Here is a 19,838-nt window from a genome sequence, read left to right as displayed (position 1 = left end):
GGTGTTAATCGTTTTTTCCATTAATATCACCCGTAAGACCCGCCATGGCTTAGGGTGGCCTACAGCCACCCTGAGCCCCCGTCTGGGTCACTCTAGGGTTCATTCTCCACAACCGAATTCAGGGCTACCAAATGTTCCTCGCAAACACTTCATTGCCCAGGTCTGATAGGTGCAAAGTAGGCCAGGCATCCTTGTGGACGTGCCAAATCCAGAGTTCCTAGCGAACTTCTGCATTTTGGAGTTCACCCTTCTCCTAGAGGCTTCCACTGCTGAGTGTGACCGAGCTCCCTGCCACTCACCCCTGGGGGTTATCTCAGACCAGATTATGTCGCAGGGAATCAGGTCTGCTGCCAGTCTAATCAGTGTCACCCTCATGTCGTGTAGCAGTGGGCCCCTGCCAAGTGTGGTAAGGTCATTACCCCTTAAGTGTATCACCAGTATGTCGAGCACCTTATCGCCTGCCCTCACCGTGTGCCTTAGTTTGGGTTCCAGCATTGCTCATGTCATGCTTGGGGTGCCCGCTCATATGCATTATGTAGTATGTGTGCTCGTGTGTCCGCTACACTCATTCAAGTTCGTCCATCTTGCAGCCCTAGCCACAAAAGAATGGCCAATAACCCAGGCTCTAGTACCTGCGCGCAATGAAAAGGAATACTTAGATAATGAGGCTCAAGGTAACGGGGCCCCATTTCCACTCCTGCCCATGTGATGTGTCCTTGTTTGCCATGCCGTTGCCCCTGTCACCTCCCTATGAGCTTCTTCCCGTGGTAGGGGCACGCTCCCATCCATCATTTAACCCGCTTTATGTTCAAACATTTATTCATCACTGCACACACTCATACATCTACAGTGACGTTAACAGCTTCTGTCTTTCGCATTCTCATACATGTTTACAGATTGCACCAATGCCTTTGTCAGATTGTCGATTCACCGCAGCACTCTTGTCGTTGGTCGGTGCAGTATCTTTCACTGGGGGATGCAATGGCACACCTAGGTTTCCACCACCATGTATAATGCAAAATATTGCCACCTTAGTCATTCCTTTTTCTTAGCATGCAACCCCTTGCGCCACCTTTGTACTGTTCTGTTAGTTCTTCATGATGCATGACATGTACTCCTGGAACCACATCGCCCACCTATGGACGTACGTACAGCTTGTACTTGTCGGATGCTCAGCGGCCAATGCATTTTATTCCATGGCTGTGTAAGGCTTCCTTGAAAGCAGTCATGGCTGCCCCAATCCTAAAAGAGTGTGCAGAGTAGGCTCCTTCCATATAACCCACCTTTTGCGGGCTTTAGCCAGGACTCTGCAGAACTGAAAAACGATAGGTGGTGTGCCATCTAAGTGTATGAGAAAGGAACCTGTGTCCGGGCATACTTGGACAGCACTATCATGACTGGGCAGTACATGCTCTCCTCTTGGGCATGCAAGGTGATGGCTGCGCCCTTACCTGCTTGGACTGTCTTGGAGCTCCCCACCGTGATGTGCAGCTGTTTGCCCCTTACTTCAATGTCCTGTACTGCCAGGGCTTTCATAGCTGTGTCCTCTTATGAGAGCACTAATAGCTCGCTGCATCTCAAGGCGCCAAAGAATGCCAGGGCGAATGCTGCCCTGAACAGTGTTTCTTCGTATCTGGCGGTGCACGTGCTACCCAATTCTTCGAGCATCTTTTTTAGATTCCCATATTCTATTGGAAGACTGCTGTCCACGGTCTTGGGCTCATCCCGTGCCCACCCTTTCAGTGCAGCCCTTAGCAGGAAACTACTAGTGGGGTCGACTTGGCCTGCTAGCTTGGTGAAGTAGGCTATCGCTGCCATGTGCCTGCACACCCAGGCACGGGACTTCCCATTGTCCTTTGCCCATAGCACAGATTGCTGTACCCTGGCTTCCATCTGCACCGGACTTCCATTTGCCTGACTAGATGTTACAGACATGAAGGTGGAGAAGCATTTCCTGTACTGTTCTCTGGTGCTGCACACCAATGCTTGCTCACCTAGGGCCATTAATCTGGGGTACACTGCACCAGTCTCCACCAATCCTCTTGGAAGGGCGTCATCTCCTGATCTGCCTCTAGGCATGCTAATTGAAACCTCTCCCACTGGAAATGAGAAAGTGCATCAGTTGCGGTATTCTTTACACCTTGAACGTAGCGTGCGTGGGAGTCGACGTTGCCGTACAGGCAAGCCTTCTTCGTCTCTCTGATCAGGCCCAGTAGGATGGGGCATTTTGCTATCTGGACTTCAACCGCATGTACCACTGACATGTTGTCAGACCAAAACACTATCATCCTATCCTTTAGTTCCCCGGGCCGCAGCTGGAGTGTTATGGAGAAGAGCTGTAGGACCGCTACGTTCTTCATGATGCCCCTCTTGTACCAAGCATTGGGCCACTTTGCTGTGTACCACTGAGTTCCTAGTATGGCTCCAAATCCTTCACGTCTTGATGCGTCCGTGAAGAGCCTAAGCTGTTGGTTGGAGGCCCGTGGGGCTTGCCAGATCACAGCCCCAATGAACTCTCTCAGGAATGTGGCTCACATGGCCAGGTCTTTTTTGATCCCGTTTCAGCCGAACCAAGTGATGCTTCCTCACTGCCTTGGCCGAAGCCCTTGCAATCTGCGCACAAAAGGCCTTCCTGCCAGGATTACTCTAGCAGCAAAGTTGAGCCTGCATAATATGCTCTGGATGTTACCCAGTGTCACCTTTTCCCTAGCCAGCATGTTTTGTATCTCTGTGCAGAGAGCCTCTATCTTGCCCCGTGGCAAAAGACACATCCCCTTCGCTGTGTCCAGCTCTATGCCCAGGAATGTGAGGACATGGGTGGGGCCTTAGGTTTTCTTGGGTGCTAGTGGCACTTCGAACTCGTTGCAGAGTTTTTGAAAGGCTATGGGGGCCTCTTGGCATGCGTGTGTGCCCGCCTTCCTAACCAGCAAGAAGTCATGTAGGTAATGCATGGAACTCCCGGGAGGGTCTTTTGTCTTGACTGCCCATTCAAGGAAGGAGCTGAACGCTCCGTACGAGCAGGAAACAGAACAGCCCACTGACATGCACATGTCGAAATAAAAACGGTCACGCCACTGCATGCCGAGCAGGTGGAAACTGCTGGGGTGGACTGGTATTAGCATGAAGGCAGATTCTATGTCTGCTTTCGCCTGCTGTGCGAGTGGTCCTGCCTGGCAAATCAGTGCCACCGCATTATCAAAGAATGATTTTGTCACAAAGCATGATTCCTCTGCAATGCAACTGTCCTTCACTGTTTACTGTCCACCACTAGTGGTAGGTCCATGGCGGATGTACATTTTTTTGCCATTCAAATTCCTCTTCTGCTGGCCACCGAAAGAGGAATATCCAGGAGGTGGGCCCACCTATATACCCCCGCCCATCTTCCCCCGGACAGGAAGTGATGTCATACACCTGGGGTCAATGGAGAGGTGTAATCTCATGCTGGCCGTGGCTACCTTACTAAGACAGGTGGCCACTGACAAAATACTACCCATGGCAGTGAGGAAACACTAAGTGCCGGTCCCCTCTAGCGTCCCCCTGCGAGTGACGTGGCCAGCCGCCTGGTTATCTGGCCCATGCCAGGGCCCTGGACCGGCTTGGAATTGGATCTTCCTTTGAACTTTGTGAAAATCTCACTTCTATTCACAGAAGGTAGCCCTGTTAATTCCCTTAGTATTGAGCACGGTCACCTCACAGTAGATGTCACACGAGTTGGACCAACTGGAATTCTGAAAAATGTGGAACCTGACATATTTTTGAGGAGTTTGGCCAAATAAAGAAGATACAATTGTATGCTAAGGAGTAGAAGTCTTTCTTCCCAATTGTGGATGCCAGGGGATCTGTCTTGGAAGGCTTGAAAACCTCAATCAACAAAGAACTTGTGCACGTAAAACTGACGGCGAGGTAATGTGCCCGCGGAGACGAGAGTGGCAAACCTGCACTTTTATTGGCAGACTTCCTTTTAGTGGTTTCTCTAAATCAGACTTTGTGTCCTTCAGTCACAGACTGCATGTACTCACCAATCGCTTCCCTTTATTTCTGTGTAGATGTGAATAATGAGTGGATAGTTGAATGTTTTTTTTTTCATTACTGAAGTTTCAGAACAGTAACACACTTTATGAACGCGATAAAAGTCTCTCTGGTGCATTGGCTTCCACGTTTCCTCTAGTATGTTTTTTTCAATCAATGCAGTGTAAGCCCTTCCAAGCCAGAAACAAGCGAGCCATTGGCAGGCAAATGCATGAATTTGATTAATAAATGAACAATTTTGAATGAAAGCATTCAGTTAAATGTAAGTATCTCGTTTTCGGTTCACCTACAACTACAAAACTTTTTGAGTTTGGTGCGCTGGGATGATTTATTTTCTGCCTTTTCTAGTGCGTCTAGATGTTGCCTCCTACATGCTTCAGGGCGCTTCAAGAACCTGGCGCACTGGCTCAGGGAGAGGAGCCAATGCATCATCCCTTCCTATACAGTGACTTGCTAACCCCAAATGAATACAAATTATCTGTATAGATGCTTGCTGGTTTCACCTACGTCTTGACACACCATGGCAGTGTGCACTACGACCACTAAACCTGCCTGGACTTAAGAACGCATCCTGCTTTAGTCAGTGTCATCCATCTTAGAACCAGGCACTCTTGAGTAGGGGCAAGTAAAATAATAACCAAAAAGCAAATCACGTGAATACTCATCTGTAAAGTGAAGTTGGGATTTGAAATAAACTGCTCTGCAACAAGCACTGGCAAGGCAGACAGTGCTGGCCTTAGCATGTGCACATTTTTTTAATTTCATTTTTTATATGCAAAGTGCAAAAAAAGCTGCAAAAATATATAACGAAAGCAGTAACCTAGTAGCCCTGGAACTGAAGCAGACTTTTTTCAGATGGCTGTGCACGTGCGTTCAGGCAAAATGCCATCATTCACACTGCAGGACAACCAGTGGACGCAGTGGGCTGTCCCACTGCACCACGCTGTATGCTGTAATGAGCAGGAACAAAAGGATGATTGACTCCTCAACAGGCCAATGGATGACGAGGGCTGACTAATAACCACTTTATGTATATATGTATAAATATGTATTTTAATATGATTTTTAAAAATGAGGATAACACCCTAGGTAAAGCTGCATCCAGGTCAGACCTAAAAAGGGGTGACTTTCTTGCTGGGACACAGAAAGCCCCTGTGCATTTGGGAGATGTCGGCTGCTCACAACAATTTGGATTGACCTTTAAACCCGAAGTGGAGAGCACAGTTGGGACCTGCTTTTGCCTTCTCTGTTTTTTGTGGACGTTTTTTTTCCTTTTTCCGGCTCCTTGTCAGATGATGATAGTCCATGCCCTCATAACATCTCGGCGAGACTACGCTAATGCATTATATTGGGGTCTTCCCTTGTACCAAATTAAGAAACTCCAGTTAGTGCAGAACGCTGCAGCCAGACTCCTGCTCAACATTCATAGGAACGCCTCTGTTCAGCGTCATCTTAAGAGTTACATTGGCTTCCCATACGGGCAAGAGTGAAGTTTAAGGGACTGGTGCTTGCCCATAGAGCTTCCTATGGTATAAACCGTAAATATCTATCCAAGCGACTCCCCCATTATCATCCATCCAGAACCCTTCATTCGGCTGATGCATTGCTGGCTTTTGTGCCTAAGATGAGGTGGAAGACATGGGGTGGCACTTCCTTCTCGGCGCTAGCTGCTGCAAGCTGGAATGCCCTTCCCTTGCATCTTCATGCAAACAGGGACGTGGGGTATATTCAACGTAGCTTGAAAACCTGGCTTTGTAATGATGCTAATTAGAATTTTTCTTCCCTCTAGTGGCAAGACCAGGGGTCTATTGTACCTGGGTCGCCGGGCCACTCTATAGAGTTGCGGTATGCTTTACAAGCACTATGTGACTTGATTTGATTGGATGAGTGTGCACCCTTTCATCAATGTTCAACTGACTTTCCATTACGTGTTAGCAATCCCACAAAATACAAAAAAAGAGAAATGCATGGCAAAGAACAAAAAACATTATGCAGGAGCACTTCCAGGGCATGTGCACACACACACAGTGTTGCCTCAAAAGGCTGTTGCATTGTCTCTGTAGCTTCAACCACCAATGTAAGGTACAGCATGGGACTTTGGCACAAAAGGTTCAATACAAATGGCCAATATGGCACGGAATGTCATTATTAAAAAAAACTATTAAAAAAGCGACCAGCAGCAGGCATGTCATCTCCGGGCGGGCTGCTATTCTCAAGAGAGACTGACAGAAAGAGGCAGGGGACGGAAAGCCCAGGCACACGTAGACACGCACGATGACACTCAACCGACGTGCACACAGATGCGCACGCAGACATGTACACGGACATGCATGCAGACACCCACACATTGACAGATGATTGCATTGCAAGCGCACAGCCGTGGATTGTAGATGTGGAGAAAGGAAGCAAGGCGTCTCTTCTCTGGTGGAGCGACGGGGGGGTCAGGGACATTTTCTTTCGACGCACTGTTTGCCCCCTTCTTCGTACTCCTGCTTGGAGACCCACATCTGCTGGAAGGTGCCCTGGAATAACCAAGCGACAGTAAATAGATCAAGGGAGGGACAAGGAGCTGATTATAAGTTCCAGCGTTTCATGATCATGGGTTACAGCTCCCCGTGAACTCCCCGTGGTGAGCAAGTAATTTTATTTGCATAGTTAATAAAAACCACTGCAATACAAAACATCAAAATTTAAAAGCAATTCTGCGTACAATGTTAAAAACATTATTCCATAATATGCATCTTTTATCTTTTTTTAATCATTTCTGAAGTTTATACTTTTAGATGTCCATGAATAGAAGTGCTGTTTGTGTTACGATACTATCTTATAATAAATTATGAATCTGGTTTTGGCATTTTCTTTTCCACCACCCTCATGAACTTCACCAGACTACAGTTCAGCCGTGGGTCATTAGGTGCAAAGCAGGCGAGAACTGCTTGTTTCGTGAGCGTATCCCACGCTGACTGAAATGGCAATTACAGGAACATACCAAATGCAGCAGATTCTCAGGCGCTGAGCCGCATAGACGGCAGGAGGAGCCGACCTTATCCTTTAGCCAATGCGGGAAATGCTGAATACAGGGTAACAAGCCCAATCTGTACTTTTAAAACCTAATTTTAGTAGTTTTCGCATAGCCCAAATCAAGGCAGTTCTGTGGTGCTAGTATGGAATACGAGTTCAGGGTCATCCAGCTATGTGACCTTTTCGTGAGGGATGCCTTGTCCTCAACCCACGAGAGATGTTTAATTGTCTTCCTGACCAGTTTTTTAAGTGTTGAGTGATTTGTAGGAGTATCCCAGAGTTGGTTTAAGCCAGTATTCGCCAGACTGCTTTGGAGGTACTCGGCAGCTGGTGAAGCTGGGTGTTGCTCTAACTCCTTCCACATATATTCGTTTAAAGTTCCTTGATTGGATTTCCGTTCTTTGTACCAGGTAGTTATGTACGCCCCCTGTCTTGCCAAGAACTGTTTTTGAACGCCAAACTCTAGCCTGATTTGAGCTGGTGAAGTATGTTTGGGCAAGCCAAGAATAATCCTGTATGCAGCCATGACTGTATTATCAAGAGTTTTTGCATCTCTGCCTCCCTGTACTTCACTGCCATAAGCAATTGTTGGCAGGAGTTTGGCTCGTACCACTTGAGCCAGAGGTAGGAGCGGCGGACCTGTTAGTTTACTGTTTAGTGTTTTTAAAGAGATTGCTAAGGCGAGGCCTTTGCCTCTAATGCTGGTTTTCTGTACAGTGAAATGGCCGCCATTATCGATTTTTACTCCTAGATATTTATATACTGACGTATCCTCAATACGAGTATCGTCCCAAAACCAGATAGACGATTTATTCCTATTTTTTCTGATCGTTATTGTCTGCGTTTTCTCAAGATTAATAGTCAGTTCATTTGCTTCAGAATAGCCCTGTGTAGTGTTCACAAGATGCTGCAGACCTACTTGTGTATGGCTGATTAGGACTATATCGTCCGCATAGAGGAGACACGGTAGTGATAGCCCACCTAACCTGGGAGCATAAGAGTTACAGCTATTTAATATCGGGACGAGGTCCGCTAAAAACCAGTTGAATAATGTGCGGGCTAAGACACAACCCTGTTTGAGCCCTTTGTTGGTTAGTATGTGTCTTGACAGTAGTGACCCATCGCCCAGCTTTATCTGGACCCGTGTGTCCGTGTGAAGGCTGATCAGCAAGTCTAACAGAGACCTTGGTTACCGATTTATATGGTCAAAGGCAGCCTTGTAATCTATAAAGCAGAAATGAATGGGCATTTTAGTTGATTCTGCCTTATCTATTAGCATTCCCATGGTTAGGATATTTGTGGTTGTTCCAACTGATTTAGCGAAACCAGTCTGATTCGCTGGAATTAAAGAATTCTCTGTGGCCCAGGCCTGCAGCTCCTCCAAGAGTGTACCTGCAAAATACTTTGCCTCGTTATCCATAAGGGCCACTAATCAATAGTTCTGTGGGAGTGACTTGTCCCCTGATTTGAAGATTGGAGAAATAATTGATCCCTTCCAGGAGCCAGGCAATCTGTTAAAATATCTTATTTCCAAAAACAGTGGTTCGAGTGCTACTGCCCATTCATTCTCGTCTTGTTTATAAAGGATGGGCGCCCCCTCTCTCCTTCCTTTTCTAATTTGGCGCTTAATGGTGTTTCTACCCATGGTGCAATTACCATCTCACACCATAAATCATACTATTATCATCTTTCCCAATTAGGATTTAGTGTCAGGACTTGAATGTCCCTATTGCAGTTGAGCCGCTTCAATGGGCTTTTTCCTCCACTTAAGATGGCGCCTTTTAATCTCCACCAGGCCATCGTTCCATATTACACCTTCGAGCTCTGCTGGTGCGCATGTGCTAATCCCAGGCCGTGCCCGCACCAGCCAAAGCCCACAATATATGGAGGCTTAGCGGTACTAGTCAGCGAGCGCCTTCATGCGACCTTTACACCACACCCCACATGCTCGAGCCAATGCCAGCATTACCTATTTCTCCTGTCATAAGGACGAAGACCATTTCCTTGACAACGGGGAACGTTTCCCACCTAACATGGCGGTCACATTTCTGTATAATTTACGAAGACTGGTCTAGCTAACACCGGCCCTCTGCACCTGTGACCTATTTCGAGCACACACTGTGAACCACTCCAATACCTTTAAAAACTCACCCGCTGCCTTATTCACTACCTCCAGGCAGGCATAGGAGGGTATGCCCAGGTAAATCACCGCGTGGGATCACGTGAATACTTTTAATCCAATACCACAGATGTTATCTTTACCTTTGTCCTTTTACAAACTCCGAACTGGCACATGCATTTCTTATCAGTTTATTTCCGCAGCAAAGTGCCGTCCTCTGACCAAACCTAAGGGGCACTGTTACTACTCTAACAGGGTAAGATCCATATTCCTTGCGATTGGGATACGCTACCCTTCAAGATACCTAGCCTCATTTATGTGTTTGGTGTTGTGTTTAACGTTTTGTTGTGCTCTTCACGTGTGGTCACCTCAGCATGTTTTAATTAATATGAAGGCATGCTACGTTTACCTGGGGAGGGTCCACCCATTGAGTCAGTGGTGACTCCCCAGAATAGCTGTCTTTCCTCTTTTTTACAGGTCGGTGGTTCGCTGTCCTGTACAGCAGCAGGTACAGTTGGCACATTTTGATCGGGCACATTCACTTTATACACCTCCACTCCCAATCAGGTGTAGGGTAGGCGTTAACTACCTGGTCCTGAAGAAATGCCCAAGATGCAATTGGGCCATAAGGCATGAAACATGTTGACCCTACGTCACTTGTCTTGAAGCTGTCTAGGTTCATCGCTCCTGTGACAGCTCCTGTGTTTTTAGTGCTGTCAAGGGGACCCCCTTATTAAAGCAGCCTTTGGTACCCCCTTAGACTATTTTAAATCACGCGGCACACCGTCCTACATTTACATCCTCACTTGCACTGATCATTACTGCTTAAAACCAGAAGAGCTCCGATAAAGAGCCCCCGTGAGGGGCTCGTGGGGCACCGCAGAGCCGGCCCAACGAGGAGCGGCCCAATGATGAAGCATGACAGCCATCTGGGTGCGTGAGGGCGATCACTTCTGATCACTCGGATCCCTGGATCCAGTCAATCAACTTCCCTCTCTCGACCGACAGTTACTTCTCTTTTCTTCCTTTTTCAGGGTCTCCTGGAGGAACAGCATAATGAAGAAACAGCCATGTAATTCCAAGGTAGGCAGTCTGGAGAGCGTAGACGTGGCCCCAGAATGAAGGTGGTCTACAGAGACAGGCGGTGGAAGCGTGAGGCCACCCAAGGTGGAAAGTGAAAAAAGACAGCCTGTGGAAGTGTCCTCCTGAAGGTTAAATGTCGGCAGGTACATGGAAGTATAATGTCTTCAGATACAGGCTGTAGGCTTATCCTTATCATGTGGAATGTCTACAGAGACAGATTGTTGGAGTGACGCAGTAAGGTGGAATGCCTACAGAGAGATGGAATGTCCTTACTCAGGCAGAAGATCCAGAAAAACAGTTTATGGCACTGCCGTACCGAGCGAAGAATGTCTACAGAGACAAACTGTGGAAGGAAGTAAACCCCTGCAGTGGAATGTCAACAGCGACAGACTGTAGAAGGAAGTAACCCCCTGAGGTGGAATGTCAACAGTGACAGACTGTGGAAGGAAGTAACCCCTGCAGTGGAATGTCAACAGAGACAGACTGTGGAAGGAAGTAAACCCCTGCAGTGGAATGTCAACAGCGACAGACTGTAGAAGGAAGTAACCCCCTGAGGTGGAATGTCAACAGTGACAGACTGTGGAAGGAAGTAACCCCTGCAGTGGAATGTCAACAGAGACAGACTGTGGAAGGAGTAACCCCCTGCAGTGGAATGTCAACAGAGACAGACTGTGGAAGGAAGTAACCCCCTGCAGTGGAATGTCTACAGAGACAGACTGTGGAAGGAGTAACCCCCTGCAGTGGAATGTCTACAGAGACAGACTTTGGAAGGAAGTAACCCCCTGCAGTGAAATGTCTACAGAGAGAGACTGTGGAAGGAAGTAACCCCCTGAGGTGGAATGTCAACAGTGAGAGACTGTGGAAGGAAGTAACCCCCTGCAGTGGAATGTCTACAGAGACAGACTGTGGAAGGAGTAACCCCCTGCAGTGGAATGTCTACAGAGACAGACTTAGGAAGGAAGTAACCCCCTGCAGTGGAATGTCTACAGAGAGAGACTGTGGAAGAAGTAACCCCCTGCAGTGGAATATATACAGAGACAGACTGTGGAAGGAATTAACGCCCTGCAGTGGAATGTCAACAGAGACAGGCTGTGGAAGGAAGTAACCCCTGTAGTGGAATGTATATACAGACAGACTGTGAAAGGAAATAACACCTGTAGTGGAATGTATACAGAGAAAGACTGTGGCAGGAAGTAACCCCTTGCAGTGGAATGTCTACAGAGACAGACTGTGGAAGGAAGTAACCCCCTGCAGTGGAGTATCAACAGAGACAGACTGTGGAAGGAAATAACCCCTGCAGTGGAATGTCAATAGAGACACACTGTGGAAGGAAGTAACCCCTTGCAGTGGAATGTCTACAGAGACAGACTGTGGAAGGAAGTAACTCCCTGCAGTGGAATGTCTACAGAGACAGACTGGGGAAGGAAGTAACCCCATGCAGTGGAATGTCTACAGAGACAGACTGTGGAAGGAAGTAACCCATGCAGTTGAATGTCAACAGAGACAGGCTGTGGAAGGAAGTAACCTCTATAGTGGACTGTATACAGAGACAGACTGTGAAAGGAAATAACCCATGTAGTGGAATGTATACAGAGAGAGACTGTGGAAGGAAGTAACCCCTTGTAGTGGAATGTATACAGAGTCAGACTGTGGAAGAAAGTAACCCCCTGCAATGGAATGTCTACAGAGACAGACTGTGGAAGGAAGTAACCTCCTGCAGTGGAATGTCTACAGAGACAGACTTTGGAAGGAAGTAACCCCCTGCAGTGGAATGTCTACAGAGAGAGACTGTGGAAGGGAGTAACCCCCTGCAGTGGAATGTATACAGAGACAGGCTGTGGGAGGAATTAACCCCCTGCAGTGGAATGTTTACAGAGACAGACTGTGGAAGGAGGTAACCCCCTGCAGTGGAGTGTCAACAGAGACAGAGTGTGGAAGGAGGTAACCCCTGCAGTGGAATGTCAATAGAGACACACTGTGGAAGGAAGTAACCCCTTGCAGTGGAATGTCTACAGAGACAGATCGTGGAAGGAAGTAACCCCCTGCAGTGGAATGTCTACAGAGACAGACTGGGGAAGGAAGTAACCCCCTGCAGTGGAATGTCTACAGAGACAGACTGTGGAAGGAAGTAACCCCTTGCAGTTGAATGTCAACAGAGACAGGCTGTGGAAGGAAGTAACCCCTGTAGTGGAATGTATACAGAGAGAGACTGTGGAAGGAAGTAACCCCTTGTAGAGGAATGTCTACAGAGACAGACTGTGGAAGGAAGTAACCCCCTGCAGTGGAATGTCTACAGAGACAGACTTTGGAAGGAAGTAACCCCCTGCAGTGGAATGTCTACAGAGAGAGACTATGGAAGGAAGTAACCCCCTGCAGTGGAATATATACAGAGACAGGCTGTGGAAGGAATTAACCCCCTGCAGTGGAGTGTCAACAGAGACAGAGTGTGGAAGGAAGTAACCCCTGCAGTGGAATGTCAATAGAGACACACTGTGGAAGGAAGTAACCCCTTTCAGTGGAATGTCTACAGAGACAGACAGTGGAAGGAAGTAACCCCCTGCAGTGGAATGTCAACAGAGACAGACTGTGGAAGGAAGTAACCCCTGCAGTGGAATGTCAACAGAGACAGGCTGTGGAAGGAAGTAACCCCCTGCAGTGGAGTGTCAACAGAGACAGACTGTGGAAGGAAGTAACCCCTTGCAGTGGAATGTCTACAGAGACAGACTGTGGAAGGAAGTAACCCCCTGCAGTGGAATGTCTACAGAGACAGACTGTGGAAGGAAGTAACCTCCTGCAGTGGAATGTCTACAGAGACAGACTTTGGAAGGAAGTAACCCCCTGCAGTGGAATGTCTACAGAGACAGACTGGGGAAGGAAGTAACCCCCTGCAGTGGAATGTCTACAGAGACAGACTGGGGAAGGAAGTAACCCCCTGCAGTTGAATGTCAACAGAGACAGGCTGTGGAAGGAAGTAACCCCTGTAGTGGAATGTATACAGAGAGAGACTGTGGAAGGAAGTAACCCCTTGCAGTGGAATGTCTACAGAGACAGACTGTGGAAGGAAGTAACCCCCTGCAGTGGAATGTCTACAGAGACAGACTTTGGAAGGAAGTAACCCCCTGCAGTGGAATGTCTACAGAGAGAGACTATGGAAGGAAGTAACCCCCTGCAGTGGAATATATACAGAGACAGGCTGTGGAAGGAATTAACCCCCTGCAGTGGAGTGTCAACAGAGACAGAGTGTGGAAGGAAGTAACCCCTGCAGTGGAATGTCAATAGAGACACACTGTGGAAGGAAGTAACCCCTTTCAGTGGAATGTCTACAGAGACAGACAGTGGAAGGAAGTAACCCCCTGCAGTGGAATGTCTACAGAGACAGACTGTGGAAGGAAGTATCCCCCTGCAGTGGAGTGTCAACAGAGACAGACTGTGGAAGGAAGTAACCCCTGCAGTGGAATGTCAACAGAGACAGGCTGTGGAAGGAAGTAACCCCCTGCAGTGGAGTGTCAACAGAGACAGACTGTGGAAGGAAGTAACCCCTTGCAGTGGAATGTCTACAGAGACAGACTGTGGAAGGAAGTAACCCCCTGCAGTGGAATGTCTACAGAGACAGACTGTGGAAGGAAGTAACCTCCTGCAGTGGAATGTCTACAGAGACAGACTTTGGAAGGAAGTAACCCCCTGCAGTGGAATGTCTACAGAGAGAGACTGTGGAAGGAAGTAACCCCTGCAGTGGAATGTCAACAGAGACAGGCTGTGGAAGGAAGTAACCCCCTGCAGTGGAGTGTCAACAGAGACAGACTGTGGAAGGAAGTAACCCCTTGCAGTGGAGTGTCTACAGAGACAGACTGTGGAAGGAAGTAACCCCCTGCAGTGGAATGTCTACAGAGACAGACTGTGCAATTAACCCCTAATGTGGAATGTCTACACTCCAGAGACATGGAAGTGTCTATTTTAGTGCCCTACATTGAGAGGAATGTCTCCAGAGGTGTCTGCCCCCCTCAGGTGGAATGCATGCAGAGACAAACTGTGCAAGTAGCCCCTAAGGTGGAATGACAACAAAGACATGGAAGTGTCACTCCTTGGGCAGAAAGTCCAGAGAGAACAGATATGGGCGTGCCCTCCCTCAGGTACGGTGACCTGAGGTAGAATATGGCAAGTACTAATTAAAGTCCCAATGGTCGGCAGAAGGTCTGCAAAGATTACCGCTATGGAAGGAGTATCACGTCGGCCTGAATTCACTGGCCTGTGGGGTGGGGTCCATTTTCCTATGCTGTTTACCAACAACCCTCCAGTCGCAGTCTGGTCTCTTGGGAGACAGTAGGAGGCTGCATTGTGTGTACCAGCATCGACTGAGCTCCAGTATCTATGAGTTCTCATAAGGTTTAGTGGCTAATATTCTCACCTAGGACCAGGGGAGTTCTGAGCTTTAATCCCGGCTTTTATTCTTGCCCAAAGCACTGTCTGAGTTTGAGCGATTCTGGGAAAATCACTATACGATATGCCTTAAATGGTAAATATGCATTATGATAAGTCAAAATCTAAAGTCTGCTCTCTAATAGTGCCCCGTTACAAGTCACCACAACCTCCCTCCCATCACATTCTGGTTCACAATCTCCAGCACTCACTGGACTCTACATTCCATTAGTTCAAGATACTCCAGCTACAATAAAATGTTGTCTGTAAATCATTCATTGCCCAAACCCAGGTCTGTTCTCTATCAAAGGCCTAACAAACAGTCTAATAAAGTCAAAGCCTGCAACTTTTGTCCCACTCTGGCTTGAGCAGTTAGGCGACAGCTTTAAACGAGTTGAGTGTACAGGTCCCAGCTGTGAGGGTGGAAGCCTGGTGTACGTTTGTAGCAAACAGATTATCAGCAGACCCTGGTAAAGGGTACCTCAAGCCTACACTTCACAAACGTTTTTTGAAGAACCTTCTTAGCGAGGCACACAGGAGTTTGTACTTTCATTACCAGAAATATTTAATGGTGATCCACAGAAATTTTATGGGATTTCAAGTCCAAAAAAGGCTGTATTTTTTTTAAACCACCCTTAACCTTTTCCTACTGATCAAGTGTTTTCTCTACTTCAAAGGGGCATCCGGCATAGAGAAGAAAGCTCTTGTTGCCCACTCCTGCATCTCCAACAACAGGCATTCTAGAATTTTTAAGAGATGTAATTGAGGCCGCAGCACGCCCGCGCCGCTGGTATGCCAAAGGCAGGCCCATCAGCACCTGGACCGCACCCAGCGCCAGGAACATTGGCCCTCCGGACACCCACCCTTAATCCACTGCAGATCTTTGAGTGCTGGACCACGGAAGATACAAAAACTGCTGCCTCACATCTCCTCACTCCACAGCAGGACCGTTCTCCTGCTACCAATGTCGCTTCTCCTGCAACCTAGGAGCACCCACCATCAGAGAAACCCACGCCACTCCCACCCCGCCGACTGCCACCTCCCCTGAACCACTGAAATGCCCCTGATCAATGGCAGATGGCTCTGCAAACATGCCAACGAAGTCTGGGACACCATCTCCACCCTCGCCCACAACATAACCTCTATTACAGAGACCTGTCTCAACCCCTTCTCTGCCTCCGACATTGCCACTGTGATGCCCTAAAGCTACAAGATGACACACCTGAACCACACCAACAAACACGGAGGTGGCGTTGGCCTCATCCACAAAAAATCTATCTGCTGCGCCACCACCAAAGACGACACCACACTGACCATGGAGCACCTGAACTTCAACTCCACACCAAATACACAACTAACATTAAGGGCACCCTCGCCTACAGACCCCCTGGACCTCACACCAGCCTTTGCAACGCCATCACAGACTTAATCGCCACATAGAATCAAAGCCCTACATCTTCCTCGGAGACCTCAACTTCCACCTGGTCGACCCCAAAGACACGAACTCCACCAGCCTTTTGGAACGAATGGACAGCTTCGGCCTCACCCAGCTGGTTACAGACCCCACACACAGAGCAGGACACACACTGGACCCTATTTTCACATCCAGCAACAGAGTCAAATACAGCCATACCACGGAATTCACCTGGACCGACCACTCCATCGTCCATTTCACCATCACAGGAGCACCTCACACCACCCCAAATCCTCCCAGCACCTCATTACGCAGCTGCGGCAAAGTGACACAGCACCAGTGGACAGACGCACTCAACACCACCCAGCCCTACGCCGCAACCAACCTGGAACAGGCAGTCGAAAACTTCAACACCTGGATCACCAACCCTGCTGATCGAGTTGGCCCCATCAAACCAGCCAAAACTCGCAGAGCCACCAAACAAGCCAGTTGGTACACACCAGAATTCAGTACAATGAAACACAGCTGCAGACAGCTGGAGAGAAGATGGCAGACCAGCAGAAATGACGCAGACCGAGCCACGTTCAAGTTAGCCCTCAACAGATACCAACAACGACTTAAAGTCACAAAAAAGGGCACCCATGCAGACTGCCTAGAGGCTACAGGCAACCACACCAGGAAACTCTTGACTATCGTCAGAGAGTTCTCCTGCTCTACAGCCACTGAGAACACGATCCATCTGCGATGCTCCAGGAAATCACTCCCACAACAAGATATCCACTATCTACAGGAACTTCGAACCCCAACCCTCAGACTACTCAGACTCCTCACTCCAACAGAAGCCTTCCACGACCAACACCTCACCGCATGGGAACAGTTCATCACACCAGACACCACAGTCATCATGAGCTCCATCAACTCGGGAGCACCCACATACTCCTTCGCCAAATGCTGGTTGTATGACGGAACCCTGGATGCATTAACCACACATGCCTTACACCACAGTCAGTACCTCGACTGCGACGTTACCACACGTTCCTTTACCACGCAAGTCGTTTCAGCAACTTGCTTTAGGGGGGTGCTGGACTTTGGAATAGTATAAATGACTAGTCTAACTCTAGTCAATGTATCAGTAGGGAAGATGTAGGACTTAATATCCAACACCAGTCCAACACTGCACTCCCTAAAGCAGTCGCTGTAATGACTTGCGGGGTAAAGGAATGCGTGGTAATGTCGCAGTCAGGGTAGCGACTGCATTGGAAAGGCAGGTCGTGTTTCTGCCTACGTGGTAAATGATGTTTCCCCCACTGCATCTTCAACTTAGGAAGCAACGAGATCAGCTACCAACTCACCACCATCCTCAACGCATTTATCACCACAACCACCTTCCCCGACGCATGGAAACACGCAGAGGTCAGACCCCTCCTCAAGAAACCCCAATCTCACTGCTCCCGTTTCCCGCCAAAGTCCTGGAGAAGGCCATCAACCACCAGCTCACCGAACACCTTGAGAGAAACAACTTGCTGGAAGCCTCCAAATCAAGTTTTTGAGCCAACCACAGCACTGAGACCACCCTGATCATCGCCAGAGACGACTTCCATGCCCTACTCGAGAGAGTGGAATCGGCTGCCCTAATCCTTCTCGACCTTTCCGCAGCCTTCGACACCGTTTCCCAACACACACTGATCAAGAGACTGCACCAGATCGGAATCAATGGAGACACACTCAGATGGAATGCATCATTCCTTACGGGACACATGCAGAGAATCCACCTTCCCCTTCACTTTGAAACACACAAGCACCATTTGCGGTGTCCCTCGAAGCTCATCCCTCAGCCCCACCCTCTTCAACACCTGCATGTCACCTCTAGCCAATATCGTCAGAACCCATTATATCAACATCATATCATACGCCGATGACACCCAGCTCATCCTCTCGCTCTCAGAAGACCCCACCACCACCAAGACCAACTTCCACAATGGCATGAAGAACGTGGCAGCCTGGATGAAGGACAACTGTCGGAAGCTCAAAACAAACAAGACTAAATTACTGATCATGCCTCTCTCTAGAACGACACCCGGACACTCACATCACTCAACACCTGAGGAACCTCCACTGGCTCCCCATCCAGAAAAGATGACTATTCAAACTACTGACACGCCTACAAAGCCCTCCATGAACAAGAACCAGCTTACATGAACCACCGACTGAACTCCCACCAACCATCCAGGAACCTCTGCTCCACCTCCCAGGCTCTTGCACAGACTCTGCTCATCCGTTGTAGCCCCAGCAGAGGCCGATCCTTCTCCCACCTCGCTGCCAAGTCCTGGAACGCCCGCCCCCTCCGAACATCACCCTCGCTGATGGACTTCATGAAGAGACTTAAGACCTGGCTTTTCGACAAAGCCCAGAAACTCAGCATCTGGATACCCTCACAGGTGATTAGCTGCGCTATACAAGTACTATTCGATTGATTGAGTCGGTCTCTGAATAATGATTCTAGAATCTGTCTCCAAATCAGGATTCTAAAATGTGTCTCTGAATCAGGATTCTAGAATGCATCACTGAAGCATGATTCTAGAATGCATCTCTGAATCAGGATTCTAGTGTCTCTCTGAATCAGCATTCTAGGATGTATCTTTGAATCAGAATTCTATAATGTGTCTCTGAAAGAGGATTCTAGAATATATGTCTGAATCAGGATTCTAAAATGTGTCTCTGAACCAGGATTCTAAAAATGTATCTTTGAATCATGGTTCTAGAGTGTGTCTCTGAATCAGGATTCTAGAATGTGTCCCTGAATCACGATTCTAGAAAGTTTTTCTGAAAGGGGATTCTAGAATACATCTCTGAATCAGGATTCTTGAATCTGTCTCTGAATAGGGATTCAAGAATCTGTCTCCAAATCAGGATTCTAGAGTGTCTCCCTGAATCAGGATTTTAGAATGTGTCTCTTAATAAGGATTCTAGAATGTGTCTCTGAATAAGGATTCTAGAATGTGTCCCTGAATCAGGATTCTAGAATGTGTCTCTGAATCAGGATTCTAGAATGTGTCTCTGAATCACGATTCTAGAAAGTTTTTCTGAAAGTGGATTCTAGAATACATCTCTGAATCAGGATTCTTGAATCTGTCTCTGAATCAGGATTCTAGAATGTGTCTCTGAATAAGGATTCTAGAATGTGTCTCTGAATCAGGATTCTAGAATGTGTCTTTGAAACATGATTCTAGAATGTGTCTTTGAATAAGAATTCTAGAATGTGTCCCTGAATCAGGATTCTAGAATGTGTCTCTGAATCAGGATTCTAGAATGTGTCCCTGAATCAGGATTCTAGAATGTGTCTTTGAATCAGGATTCTAGAATGTGCCTCTGAAAGTTGGCAGGGTATGCTCAGACGTGAGTTCCTTGCTCACTTTGCCACTGGATTCAAGCAAGCCCGGCTGAAAACGGCTGAAATGCCAGAAACCGGTCCTAGGAAGCTTGTTTCCGGTCCAGGGAAGGCATGGCTTGGCAGTTCGGGCTGGACTGTTCCCATGAGGCACAGGGTCAGACTGATTTGCATATGGCCATGTCTGAACTGGGGTGGCAGAGTGGGCTAAAGAACGGTGATGGATCAAACACAGATCTGTTGACTGGGTGTGAGTGTTTGATTGGTTCTGATGCTCCATCCATCACCACCCCCTTTTGTACCGCTTTGTTCGCCATAAGTTGGCAGGGTATGCTCAGACGTGAGTCCCTTGCTCACTTTGCCACTGG

General features: G+C 48.0%; 1 protein-coding gene across 2 annotated transcripts in view; it reads right to left on the bottom strand.

Moving 5' to 3' along the window:
- Positions 1-4,799: 4,799 nt before the first annotated feature.
- ACTL6B (actin like 6B) overlaps positions 4,800-19,838 on the bottom strand; it is a 254,821-nt gene continuing 239,782 nt past the window's right edge. The window contains exon 14 of one of the 2 annotated variants that reach the window (XM_085640126.1): positions 4,800-6,551. In XM_085640126.1, the coding sequence (XP_085496252.1) occupies positions 6,471-6,551 (81 nt within the window). In that variant the 3' untranslated portion in view covers positions 4,800-6,470. The remainder of the gene's footprint in view (positions 6,552-19,838) is intronic. The other variant, XM_085640127.1, reaches the window with a different exon arrangement.

The sequence above is a fragment of the Triturus cristatus genome, chromosome 12 (genome assembly GCF_964204655.1).
Source record: "Triturus cristatus chromosome 12, aTriCri1.1, whole genome shotgun sequence".
Classification (NCBI taxonomy): Eukaryota; Metazoa; Chordata; class Amphibia; order Caudata; family Salamandridae; genus Triturus; species Triturus cristatus.
Note: the sequence above shows the minus strand (reverse complement) of the source record. Positions and strands in the feature narration are given on the sequence as shown.